The following is a 14627-nucleotide window of genomic DNA, read 5'->3' as shown; positions in this document are numbered from 1 at the left end:
ATTCGTAATCTATTTTACTCGTCACATTTTTAAAAATTAGGGCTTTTTCTTTGGGGAAGGATGATGGATCAAACTAAGGGGACTAGAACTCAAACTGCATTATCCACTTCCATATTGTTTGGCACTTAATGCCCGTAGTTTAGGGCTCTATTACTCGTCACACGTCAACACAAAAATAGTTTGTCACAATACTTTCTGCAAACTAATTAAAAAGATAGCACTTGGCTGAATATACCACACTTTTATAGCAGCCAATCTTTAGGCAAAGCAAACGCAGGAAGCAGCAGGAGAGGGTAGGTGGTTCTTGGCACTCCCCTAAACAAGAAACAATGCATATCGTGTACTTGTGTAACAGGAGATAGCATTAATTTTTCCAAAGCACTTTTACTTCATGCAAAAGATCACAAACAGAAAGGAAGTGGGCAATAGAGGAGAGAGAGAAGCTAAAAGATGAAGTAGGCAGTATGACTTGCAATGTAACCTCTTCAGAAGCTAGTCTCTACAAGGCTGACATACAAACAACAAGAAAATCATATGCAATATGCAACAGTAGTAAGGTACACAGGCCTTCTGCTGGCCATGCAATTAGTTAATAAAAGCCAGACTGCTAGACAGGTATTTTTTTTTTCCCCAGTGGTGGGCTATCACAGGCTGGTATTTTTAAGAACTGTGTTCAAGTAGCCTTAAAATCCACAGCCATATCACTTTTGTCCTCATGGCTTTTTCTTAGTGGTCACATTTCTGACCCATTACTTCGTGGCAGTGATTCAAAGAATTTTTTTTTTTTTTTTGACAATGGCACTAAAATGAATGGCCCCTGAACTCTGTCTTCTAAATTATACATAAGCAGAGTGCAAATCTAGGCTAGGTCCCACCATCACCAGTCTAGAGAACCACTAGGTCTTCAGTTCAATTTAGAGCTACCTTGAGGTTCTCAGGCAGTATAGAAAATCATGGCGTAAAACATACATTTTATAGTCACATTGGTTTTGAATTCTATCTTATTTTTTAAAATATTTTATTTTATTTTATTTTTTTGAGACAGAGTCTCGCTCTGTTGCCCAGGCTGAAGTGCAGTGGCGGATCTCAGCTCACTGCAACCTCTGCCTCCTGTGATCAAGCAATTCTCCTGCCTCGGCCTCCCAAGTAGCTGGGATTACAGGTGCATGCCACCATGCCTGGCTAATTTTTGTATTTTCAGTAAAGACAGGGTTCCACCATGTTGGCCAGGCTGGTCTTGAACTCCTGACCTCTGGTGATCCACCCGCCTCAGCCTCCCAAAGCTGGGATTACAGGTGTGAGCCACCACACCCGGCCCCACATTGGTCTTCAATTCTAAATTCACCTTTGCATATCCTCGGGCCAGTTACTCATCTGCTTGGAGACATTTTTTTCACCTATAAAATGATGGCTGTGAGGATGAAATGAGTTAAAACTGATCAAGGAGGCAATCTGCCATGAATCCCTGAGCATCCCCTGCCCATTCTTGCTGGCTATGCCAAGACTAAAAGGCATTGACAGCATTTTACTGGGGCCATTTCCCATGGCTGTGTTTGTAGCAAACAACCTTGAGGATGAGGTGATATCTCCCCACCCCAAAGATCAAGCTGACTTCTTAATGCTATAAAAGTAGCAAACCCCCAAGCTCAGTGTTCCTCTCCTGCAATGCCACTGACTCCGTTTGTGGCCATCATGCTGGTCTACCCACGATGGGACTTATGGTCATAGTGAACCAGCATGTCATGCTGACATTCTGGCTACTGCTTTTGCAATGAGTAATAAACTGTCTTTTGTCCTTTGGGTCTTCTGCAATCATCCATGAAACAGTAACAGTTAGGTAAGTAGGGGAAAATCCCAGACCTCGCACAGTTCTTAACAAATACATGCAAAGCACTTAGAACAAAAACTGGTACCTATGATATTGTGTACTATTGAGAATCACCTCTGGGAAGGCTTGCATACCGTACTTGGTCACTGAACCAAAGCAACCTCCCAAGAATCAGGATGACGCAGAGGAAGCCAGCACTCCCTAGGGCTCAGACCATTACCTTCCGTACAATTCATAGTTAAAAAGAAATGTTGATGTGGCCTTCACTAGACTAGGCTAACCTAGACTCCAGAAACTGGACAATAAAGTTAACTGGGATATTCACTCTTTAGCATTCAGCCTAATTCCAACTTTTTGTCTAACTGGAATCCAGAGGTCTTGTATTTATGTTAAGGTAGAGGTATTACAGCTTTCAATAAACTTTGACTCCCAGTATGCCAGAGCTAAATGGAACTTTGTAGATCATCTATTTCAATTCCCTTATTTTACAGAATACACTGACACCCAGAGAGAAGAAAAATAAATGACTTGTCCAGAGTCACATTTTTAAAAAGTAGTCGGCTTATCTCTATATGACCTTTTTTTAAAATTTTTATTTTCTTTTAGAGTCAGGGTCTCACTCTGTCACCCAGGCTGGAATGCAGTGGTACGATCACAGCTCACTGCAGCCTCAACCTCCTGGGCTCAAGCAATCCTCCTGCCTTGGCATCCCAAAGTGCTAGGATTATAGGCATCAGCCACTGCACCCAGCCCAACCTTTTTAAATAACCAGAAACAAACTCCTAAAAAACACTTAATAGGATCAAATATCCTATTTAGCTTATTTCAACTCTGTATAGCATATTAAATATGTTGAGATTCCATAAAATACAATGTAGGCATCTTGAAAAACATGAAGTGGTGGTGCTAAGATCAAAATGAAGTTTCGACTAGTTCATAACTACATGGTGATGAGTGAGGATAGGAAAGGCTTTAAAATAAATCTCTGTCACATTCAGTAATTGATTTAACATCCAATGGCCATCCTTCTGCCTGTTATCTCCGTGGTCAGACAATAGGATACACCATTGATAATAGTCACAGAAATCAGTAAAAACAACAAGAAATAAGATGCCCTTCAGAGTTATAAACATGCAAGTAGTAACATTATTTAAGGAGGAGAGAGGAGGTTGAAAGTAGGGATTTGTAACATATCTTGATCTACAATTAGCTATAACAGAACCCATAGGAAGAATGTGAAAAATTGGGCCCAGAGCCCTACACAGTTCCTAAAGTGTAACTAATACCTCGGTTCCATTTTATACAGAGATAATGGCCATTTAAAATCTAGTATTTTGTCCCAGACCGACTCAGCTTATATTAAAATGTAGGATTTTGCTGTCATGGGAACTTACAAGACCATCTGAATGCAGTTTGATGAAGCAAGTATAGGCTGTAATGAAGAAGCCTAAGAATTTGAGATAAGAGAATACAGGGAAGCCCTACTTTCGTAAAACAAACACGTGAAAATCTAAACTGCCAGCACGGATAAAATCCAGGCCATTTTTGAATCATAAACTTATTCTTCCCTGTAATAGCTTGTTTAAAGACCATTAGCGCCAGGCGTTGTGGCTCATACCTGTCACTCCAGCACTTTGGGAGGCCGAGGCAGGCATATTACTTGAGGCCAGTTCGGGACCAGCCTGGCCAAAATGGCAAAATCCCGTCTCTACTAAAAATACAAAAAAAATTAGCCGGGTGGGGTGACGTACACCTGTGATCCCAGCCACTCAGCAGGCTGAGGCAGGAGAATCTTTTGAACCCAAGAAGCGGAGGTTGCAGTGAGCCGAAATCATGCCACTGCGATTCAGCCTGGGCGACAGAGCGAGACTTTGTCTCAAAAAAAAAAGACCAAAGACCATTAGCTAGTCAACCAAAGTGGGGGTGGGGAGGTAGAGAATGTAAACTAATGCAATGTCAATGAAAAACAAGCTGAGGGCACCCTAAGAAGTTTATTTTCACTCACAAATATTTTACGTACACACTGACTCTTCTGAAAAACGTTGATTTTGTAATGTGAGGTACTAGATTGCAGAGCATATTATTAGAGGAAATGCCTCTGCCAAATTTGTTTTAACCCATCTTAACTTTCTATATGTTCTGCCCTGTATCGTGAGCAATGAAAGTGGAAATAAGCATGGTACAAATTTCAAAAAACAATGCAGCCAGGCGCGGTAGCTCATGCCTGTAATCCCGGCACTTTGGGAGGCCCAGGAGGACGGATCACTTGAGGTCAGGAGTTTGAGACTAGCCTGGGAAACATTGTGAAACTCCACCTCTACTAAAAACACAAAAATTAGCTGGGCGTGGTGGTGCATGCCTGTATTCCCAGGTACTCAGGAAGCTGAGGCAGGAGAATCGCTTGAACCCGGGAGGCGGAGGTTGCAGTGAGCAGAGATCGGGCCACCGCACTCCAGCCTGGGTGACAGTGAGACTCCATCTAAAAAAAAAAAAATGCAGCCTAGATAATGCGTAACCATATGAAACTCTGTGAAACAATTATGTCAAGAAAATTGCTGAAAGGAGTGCAGAAAGGGAGGAGCCTTCAGTTGGGGAAGATAAGGAACATATTGAACTATAACCTAGGCCCTCAAGGGCACAGCCATCTACATTTGAAGATTTCAGTAATTCAAAAGCAAAAGTAATCAGGTGTAGGATATTACATAGATATACATTTTACATTATTTTCTCAGAACCAATGACAAAATAAGAAATCCCTACTCGAAATGAAGTTTTACTCTTGTTGCCCATGCTAGAGTGCAATGGTGCAAACTTGGCTCACTGCAACCTCTGCCTTCTAGGTTCAAGCGATTCTTCTGCCTCAGCCTCCCGAGTAGCTGGGATTACAGGCATCTCCCACCATGCACAGCTAAGTTTTGTATTTTTAGTAGAGATGGGGTTTTGCCATGTTGGCCAGGCTGGTCTCAAACTTCTGACCTCAAGTGATCCACCCGCCTCGGCCTCCCAAAGTCCTGGGACTACAGGCATGAGCCACCATGCCCGGACTCCTTGCTGAATTTCTTATCAGGTATGAGACTAAAATCCATCTGGCTTTAAATGTAGTAGCTAGCCCAGATGGCGCCTCTGTGTGAATCAGAAAACCTGGCCCCAGGAAGACATAGTCTTGTAACTGGCACATGATTTGGTAAGTGGTGTGACCTCTGTGGTCTTACACCCTTGGTCAGGGCCCACCCATACATACTGACCTGGTCTCTGTTATACGTATACATTATTAAAGCTCACAATGCAAGTGTACAGCCTATACAAGGTCTTGCTATCTACATATAGAATCTTTGTAAACAGTTTCAGCCAGCACAATAGACTACTAAGCATTTAAGACTTTATCAGTGATTGATTTCAGAGCACATAAAACACCACCTCCATAGTTTTCCCTCCCCTGGGCCAAACAAAAGAAGAAAATGCCAGTTGTCTGGCTCCAACAATTATCACTCATCTAGCTGTTTTGAGGAAAACTACCCAACTGACTGGGTTAGTAAATGGTCAGTCTAGAAGTTGCAGAGTGGAGACAGATTACTAGCCTAAATCTACTTGAGTCTACAGTTAGTGAAATTATTTGCCTATTGCCTCTCAGCACAATAACAGCACTAAACTGCTGTCTGGAAAGTAGTAGTTACACAATTTCTTTAGTAAATCTGTGTGGAGTCTAGGCCATTTGCCCAAGTTGATTTCTCATATTTACCCACTCCACCCATCCCCAGCTCCATCACCTCATTAGTGTAGTCTGGTTTTCAATTGTAAGCCCACAAACATCTCAATAAGGATAACTTCTTTGTGAAGGTTTACTCACCCAATTATCCAGATTCAGCAACCTAGACTATATCAAAGGGGCTGAAAAACAAAGATAGACCAAACCGGCATTTGTTTTGAAATAAAACTAGAGCCAGTAACATAAACTTAGTTGTTGTGGTGGGGTATGAATGTCAAAGAGTCATATGAACCCTTTATCTAGAGAAATGAAGAATAATTTTCCTTTGCCTATCTACAGCATTTCCCTGAAAGGAAAATTCTTACACATAAGCCCCACCCCACTTCACAAATTGCAAAATGAAGAATTAGTGATTGCCCAACCAGTGAGTAAAGCCAAAACTAATTTGTTCTATTTTTGATGGTACATAATAGCGGTTCCAAGGAGCCTACCCACCCTTGTATAGTCAACCTTTCCAGATACTTCTACAGAATTAAAGACAGAAGTGAACTTAATTTGGGCTGAGGCTTTATGATAGCACTTTATGTGGAGTAACTCTGAATAAGATTTTACCAGTAATTTAAAGCTGTATTTGTTTAAGGAGTTCAGTGACATGTACATTAATTAGGTACACATTAGATCAAAAACCTAATTTTTTTAGGCAATTGGTAATATTTGATTATGGAATGAATGCTGGATGATACCAAGGAATATGTTAATTTTAATTTTTAAAGACGTGACAGTATGTAGGAGTAAAATGACAAGATATCTGAGATTTGCACTAAAATACTTTAGCAAGGGAAAAATAAAGGATGGATCAAGCAAATGTTGCAAAATGTAGATAACTTATATCTGGGCAATGGATAGATGGTGGTGGTTCATTGTACTATTCTACTTTTTAGCACATTTGAAAATTTGTTTAAGTTTTGTAAAAAAAAGTCTCATTAACTGGCTCATATTATGAAGTTTAAAAGTTCATTTCTTTTACTTTTAGCTTAATAACAGACCAACAAATTAAGGGTAGGTTAAAATTCCTCTTAATTTTGAGCAGATCTTTGTTTTTAAAGCCTGGATGTCTATCATATCACAGAACAACAAATAGATTATTTGTTGTTAAATGGATTTTTTAAAAAGGATTATACCCAAAATCTCTTCTCCCTTGGGTGAGTGCCAGAACTGCCAGGTGATTGAGTCAACAGCCATTTCAGAATAATTCCTTCCTAATGAAGTGTTGGATTCCTACCTAGGCCTGCCTTAATAGCCACCTAGAAGCTTCTCACTCATTCACAGGCCACACTGTATACAGCTGGTGGCCAATATGCTGGTATGTATTTGTAGCAATGTAGCTTACTCTCCTTAAAGCAATACAGTAAAATCTTCAATAAACCAAAGACTGTGTAAATGGTGATAAGTAAGAATTTTGTTTTCTACATTCTTTCACGAGAAAGGGACCAATACCTTTCCCTGCCAGGTAACCTCACACAAAGCCAGTTAAATACCAGAATTCAGTTGTCTGTTTAAGCTACAGCCAGAGTATATTATTTGGAAACAGACTCAGCCTGATCAGGAAAATAAGTTTTAAATCAGTATGAGTTAATTTCTTTCCATTACTGGCATTCACAGTAAATAGCTATGTGAAAATATATCTTAATCTTTCTTTAAATGCACCAGTTTTGAGCTGTATGCCACAAAGGGTATCTTCCACAACATGCCCACTTGGATATCAAGCTTATAACTATATTTTAAGTTACGTGGATATCATCATAGTTTTTCCTGTCTTGAGGGGAAAAAAATGTATCAAACACCCCAAATCCAGCAGAAGGAACTGGTCTCTTCTGCATGGTAGACTGGAGTTGGGTCTTCAATAATAATAACCCCTGTGGTGCTAGTGGTACCCAGTAACATTTAACCAGATGTGCTGATTTATATAAATAAGTATATATTATGTATGCTGTTATTTACAGTGTTCTTTGAGAGCAGGTTGAAAAAGAATATGATTTCACTTCAGTAACATGTTGCTACTGCCAGAGCTTAATAATATCTAGGTGGATTACAATTAGAACTGTTCCAAAAAGGAACAAAAGAAGAAAAATTGAGTAACTTTTTCACCTTCAGAGTCCCTGAAGCACGATGACTCAGTGCTACGGATAATTTCTACAATAGAGGAGGTAGCTTTTAAACTTATCTCTAAAGCAGTCCTCTTAACATTTCAGTGACTCAGTTTCTTTATTTGTACAAAGGCAGTAAGCTGCCTGACAAGGCATAATGTCACAGATATCAAATGGAAGTTTTGTTTAAAAAAATTTTAATGCCTCAAATTGATGCAATGAAAGAAAAGGGTAGACTAGTTCTCCAAAAAATTATCATGGAAAAAAATTAGACTCACATCTTATATTCATTCAACAGAATTAAATCTTAGTAAAAGGATAGAATGTATATTCCTCCAAAGGGACAAATGGTATTGGGGAGAGAATAAGGAATCTTTCAACATATAACCATATTATGGTACTTTATACAGTAATAACATTAGCACTGTCAAAATGCAAGAAAGATATTAAACCATCCAACCATAATCATATTTGATTCAAGTAATATAAGGGGTTAATAAAAATGCTCTATATTTGTATAACAATATATAATTTCCTAATGCTTTCTCATTCATTACTGTATTTTATCTAAAACACCTTGTGAAGCAAATCAGGCAGGCAGCATTATCTCCAACTGGCAGACATTAGCCAAAGAGCTCAAACTTCTGGTGCTAAATGGCTCATCAGAAATCACAAGCAAATAAAAGATAGATGGGACACTGGAACCCAGGTCTTTTGGCTCTCCGTTCCATATTCTTTTGCCAATAATATGAAGTCTCCTGCTAATAAGAGTAAAATGTTACTTGGCTCAGCATTGTTGGTACTGTTTCTGTGCTTGGAAGTTTAGGCTCTGACATCACAAGAATTCAAACAAGCTGGGGGTAGAAGAGTTCTCACAGCCCTGAAGAAGTTTACTGAGTTTCAAAATTGGAGAAAAGACAAAGAGGAATGTATGGATAGGTTCATTTGATGGAGTACACATACTTAAAAAAAAAAAAAAAAGCATATACAAAGAAACATTTTTTTAAAAAGCCTCTTTTCACCAATTTACACTCTCAAAATATCTGGTATACAAGGGAAAACAATCCCCAGCTAATAATTATTTACTGAATAGTTTTGCACCAAGCACCGGCCTGCCAGGTTTTCAAGAATAGACATAAAATGGGACCCATTCCCAGAGGCAGTTTAAAATATTTGCAGAGACAAGATCAGCATGTAACATTCAGACTCATGACAGTTATGAGTCCAGAAGAAGGAAAGCCCTCACTAAACTGAAGTAATCGGTGAAGATTTAATGGAAGAGTGAGAGAATATTGAGACATGAGCTGGGCTGTGAAAGAGGGTGAAAGTTATAAAAGAGAAAGGGGTGGACATTTCAGATTTGGTGGGGATGTTCAGGGTGGGTGGTACTAAGGAGAGGCAAGGGAGGTGGCAGAAGGAAACTGAGGTGCAGAGAAAAACGCCTAGTAAATGGATGAGCTAGTAAATGAATGAATGGATAAGCTGCAACTGGAATCCAGGTCTCTAAATATCAAAAACTCTTTTATGCTACTCTGATCCTTCTAAATGGTCTTCCTGCCTCCATTCTAGCATGCTTTTCCAACAAATTCTCCAAAGTACTTTTTTTTCCTGAAACGCAAACCTGATCAGGTCATTCTCCGCCTTTATCTCTTCAATGGGTTACCCCTACTTTCAGAAAGAAGTTGAAACTCTAACATGGCATACAAGATCTGTCATGATCTGGACCCCGTCTCTTTTCTAGCAAGTCCACCATGTGTACCCTTTGTTTCAGCCATATTCATCTAAATGAACTTTCTTTATTGGATATGCTCCCTTATCTGTTTACCTTTGTATATGTTGTTTTTTCAACCTAGAATGCCTTTCCCTCACCTATTTTCTTCAGCCTTCAGCTGCAAATGTCACCTACTGCGATAAGCCTTTTCTTACTCAAGCATGCAATTCTACGTAGATGCCTCTCCATGACCACCCCCCACCATACATATTGCTATAGCAACTTATCACACTGCTTTTTCTTTCCTTAAAGAGATGGGTTCTCTGTCACCAAGGCTGTAATACAGTGGTATAGTCATAGCTCACTGCAGCTTCAAACTCCTGAGCTCAAGCAATCCTCCTGCCTTAGCAGCCTGTGTAGCTGGGATTATAGGCACAAGCTACCACGTCTGGTTCACATTGCATTTTAAGCATTAATTAACTTCCCTGTCTGTCTCAGTAGACTTCAAGTATCTTTGTATCACCAACCCTTAGAATTATGCCTAGCACACGGTAGGTACTCAGTAAACCTGTATTGCATAAATGAAATCATTGTTGCTCATACCTTATCATTAAAAATCAAGACTGGGTGCAGTGGCTCAAGCCTGTAATCCTAGCACTTTGGGAGGTGGAGGGGGGCGGATCACTTGAGGTCAGGAATTCGAGACCAGCCTGGCCAATATGGTGAAACCCCGTCTCTACAAAAATACAAAAAAGATTAGCAGGGCATGGTGATGCACACCTGTAATCCCAGCTGCTAGGGAGGCTGAGGCAGGAGAATCGCTTGCACCCAGGAGGCAGAGGTTGCAGTGGGCCGAGATCACACCACTGCACTCCAGCCTGGGCAACAGAGCGAGACTCCGTCTCAAAATAAATAAATAAAAACATAATTTATCCAGTTGTAAACAAATAACCAAATAGGAAGTTACATAATAACCAGAAAAATTAACTAATTTGACTTTACTGTTTGAAGAACCAAAGGCTTCAGAAATTATGCAGAAACACAAAGTCAAAAATGCAAAAACATCAAATACTGTTAGGTCACTCTACACTACCGTGTGGTGTGTGGGGTGCGGTGTTCTGCATCAACATTGGCCTCTCTTAATGGTTAAGTCACTGCCTTAAATAAGTGGGATTCAAGATGTAGTTCCTTCACAACACTTACAGAGCTTTCTCTTCTACTCAATTTAACAAAATGTATTCCATGGTTGACATCAAATTACAAATTAATCTAAGATTCATGCTGTTTGATGACATGTTGCAATCTGGGCCTAACCAAAATAGTTACATAAAATCCAAAACTCTACTACTAATGCATTATTCAAAATGTGATGAGTCCAAGACAGGAATGCCGTATTTTAAAAGAATCAAAACGAAAGGGTCATTATGAGGATGCTTATATGAAAAAAACTGAAGTGAATTCCATTAAATTTTTATTTAAATAATCTTAAATAGAAATCATTATACTGTTGAAATGCCACTCTGAAAAATTTCTCACTAATACTCATTTAAAAAGTTGAAGATATAAATGAAAGCAGTTCCTCTCTATAGAAAATATGCTTTCCAGGCTGACCAACATGGTGAAATCCCATCTCTACTAAAAATACAAAAATTAGCCAGGTGTGGTGGCACGCGCCTGTAATCCCAGCTACTCAGGAGGCTGAGGCAGGAGAATCACTTGAACCTGGGAGGCAGAGGTTGCAGTGAGCCAAGATCGCGCCACTGGACTCCAGCCATGGCAACAGAGCGCGACTTCGTCTCCATTTCCGTTTTTCCAGAATTCTGAGGAACTAAATGAAAACAACCAAACTACACAAGCCTTATACCTTATGAATCCACTATACTAGAGCGACTGAATTAATTTTCCTCTGTAGCGGAAATTTTAATCTATGTAGACATTGAGTAGTTAACTTCCTTTTTACCACCAGAAGAATCTGTTTTAATATCAATCACCTGTGTGGTCAATGCCATTTCCCCTTCTCCCCTACCCAGTAACTTAGAGTGGAATCAACTATCCTTTCCTTTACTTTCTATCTTTTGTAATGCCATAGTTCTTACTCTTCTATAGGTAATGGATGCCTTTGATAAACTGATGAAAGCTATGGGGCCCAGAAAAATAAACGTACCCATATACACTCAAATATTTTCATACAATTTCAGGAGTTTAAGAACCCCTATCCCCCAAGATCACCTACACAAATAATTTCTATCACCATATGGCTCTCTTTTATAATCCCATACCACAACTCCTTTACACTCATATACACACACAAATTAAGGACTAGTTCAGAGATTAACATAATACTCAAAATAAAAAAAATTTTATCTAAGTAAAGTTTTATCTTACTAGCAAACTTCTAAGAATCCCAGATGAATTCTTTCCTGAAAAGCTTACTAAATCTTACTGTTTGGTCAACTTGCTTGCCTTAAAATGTGCCACAATGTCTTCCTAAATTTGTTTTTGTTAACTCTGACACATCTGCTTGTAAAATCACGTAAGGCTCAAAAGTTACGTTTGAGCAAAAAAAGAAAATTCGTGTTAATATTAACAAACTCTTGGATTCAAATACTTGTTCTACCGTATCAAGCTATGTTCAACACGGAACAGTGAAGTTAGCTAGGAACCAGAACAGTGAAGTTAGCTAGGAACTGAAAATGATACGATCTCATAACTATCTAGTTACCTTGTCAAAGCAAGTAAAACATAAAAGATGAAACAAGACAAATGGCTAAAGGGAAGAGAAGAATGTAATCAAGGTGTTACTACTAACAGAGATAAGTTGTTTTTTTTTTTTTTTTTTTCTCGAAAGCATACTTCTTAAAAGTGGCAGATTCTTGCTAGATGTACCAAACCATTTGTGGAAACTATCAGTTAACTTTTTACTTAAATTTTTAATCACTGATTAAACCACAGTTTTGTACTGGATCCAAACCAAATGGCCAGATGCCATAAGAAACGGCTTTATTTATATGTCACCCTCTCCTTGTCTATTATAATCAAGTTGGTAGTTAAAGCTGAAATCTATACATTCAACACGTGGCTTGTGCTTCAGATCTGGACTAAGAATACAGCTATAAGGAGTATCTGCTGAATTTGTACAGGAAAACCCTTTCCCCTCACACCACCCAAATTAGAAAGTTTACAAAAAGCGGAACCCTTCTGATGAGTTGAGGAAACTCCAGTATTTCCCAATGCAATACCAGGCCTCATCGATTTCATTCCTCCGCAAATTCAGTGGCAGGAAATGGACTGCTACCATCGGTTCACACTATCAGCACGGTGAGATTTGCACAGTTTGTGCCTACTGCTTTTGAGCGTTCTTAATCAACTAAGTGGAAGTACTGTATGACTATGCCTATTACACACACTCGTCAGTTGGTGGTACCTCACCCAGCCTCAAACTCCCACGCGCCCCCACCCTACCAAAGAAACGTTTCTTGGGAGAGCACATGGAGAGAGGCAAGGAGGAGGAAAAAGGCACGTAGGCGCCTCTTCCTGAGATTTCTGGTAAAGTAGAAAGACTGGGAACATAAATAGTGTTCTTCTTGATTTGCGAAGCTGTAGGTGGGCTCCCAAGGACTTGGAATAAAAAGGAGGGAGGTTCCCCTGCCCCGGACCCTACGCGTTAGGAGGCAAAACAGCAACTGACAAGAGGTGGGAGGAGAATGGAATCGCGCAAAGGTTTGCGCCCACAAGTTAGACAAACAACAGCCCTACCCAGTACTCGGGGTGTCCCCAAGTTGGGGCTGGGCCTTTCTCCTTTCCGCACCGCCTCCCGGGCTGACAAGAGTGAGAAAGGGGTTAAGTAGAGAAGGGGGTGCTCTTCCGCCCCCACGCCGTCTCCGCGCCTCGGCGTGGCCACTCCTTTAGCGGCTCCCCGAGTTGCACAGCGAGGTCGCGGTCATCCTTGGGAGGGGGCCCCGGGTGCCCCCGTGTTCAATGGCAGGAGGATCCCGGGGCTCTCCCTGTCCCTAAGGCCGGCGGGGGCTGCGGGAGCACTCACCAATTTGGGTTTGTTTTTCGTTTCCTCTTCATTGGCGGCCCGGTTCCCCGCGCTCCGCTTGTTGCTCCGGCCCCCACCGGGTTCCTCGCTGCCGCCTCCCGCTCCCGACGCCGCCGCCCCGGGCTGCTCCATCTTTCTCCGGCCCTGTCACCTGTGCCCTGTAACCCCACCTCTCCTCAACTGAGAAAGCACCTCGGGGCGCTCACACTGCCCCGCGCTGACTCGGCGGCACCTCTTCCTCAGGGAGAGAGTGTCTGCCCGGGAAGCTGCCGATTTCAGGCCCCCGGGACTCCAGGCTCCCAGGCACCCCCGACGCAACCACGCCGCTGCCACTACTCGGCGCTGGGGCAAGCCCTGCCCCTGAGCAGTTGCAATTACCACGGTCGCCGCCGCCCTCAGGGCGGTGTTTAGGGTGGAGGGAAAAGTAGGTGCCTATCTCTTTAAGAGGGCCTCAACACACGTGATTCTTCAAAGTGCCCGCATCGGCCGCCCGGGCGCGCAAAGCTGCTTCCTACTCCCGCAGCCGAGCCGGCCCCAGCTACTGAGCATGCCCGGCGCGGTGACTGGAGCCTAACAGAGGACTTTCAGCTGCGGTTAGGCACTGATTTCACTTCCTAGTGGCCCAGCGAGAACAGGGAGGGAACTAGTCAAGAGAAAGGAAGGGTAGCCCATTTTAGAGATGGGGAAACTGAGGCCCGGGAGGATCCGCCTGTAAGTTTAACTGGCGGGTCAACCTGAGTATCAGCTTTCACTTCTGTGGGCCGCAGCACCTTCACTCCCTGAGGCCTCTCAGGGGGTGTGGTCCTGCTACACTCTGTGGAAAGACCTGATTGGCAACGGAACTGGCATCCTATAGGAAAACCACCGGGAGTGCTGATTAATTGCCTCGACAGACTGTGTGGGTCAGAGTGGAAAGAGTGGGTGCTTTCTGTTGCCGTGATTACGTTGTGACCGAAGAAATACAGTTGTTCCTTTATTCCCATGCTGCAGGGTTGTTGAAGCAGCAGGCGCCCACCGCTTAATCTCTAGGGGATTGTTAGGTTCTTTAACCAAAACACTTACATACAGCTAGCAATTGAATTGAGTGCTATTTTCAGGTTTCCGAACTAGTTTAGAGTTGTTGTGGGGAGGGAATAAGATCACGTGTGTCAAAGCTTTGTTGTAAATGAAAATCCCTAGACAAATGCTAGGTG

At 41.6% G+C, this 14627-nt stretch overlaps 1 protein-coding gene across 1 annotated transcript in view; it reads right to left on the bottom strand.

The window, feature by feature from the left end:
• DIAPH2 (diaphanous related formin 2) overlaps positions 1-13962 on the bottom strand; it is a 938691-nt gene extending 924729 nt beyond the window's left edge. Inside the window, exon 1 of the mRNA XM_003274986.3 lies at positions 13435-13962. Within this exon, the coding sequence (XP_003275034.2) occupies positions 13435-13566 (132 nt within the window). The 5' untranslated portion in view covers positions 13567-13962. The remainder of the gene's footprint in view (positions 1-13434) is intronic.
• Positions 13963-14627: the final 665 nt, after the last annotated feature.

The sequence above is a fragment of the Nomascus leucogenys genome, chromosome X, assembly GCF_006542625.1.
Source record: "Nomascus leucogenys isolate Asia chromosome X, Asia_NLE_v1, whole genome shotgun sequence".
Classification (NCBI taxonomy): Eukaryota; Metazoa; Chordata; class Mammalia; order Primates; family Hylobatidae; genus Nomascus; species Nomascus leucogenys.
This window is presented reverse-complemented; position numbering and strand designations above follow the sequence as displayed.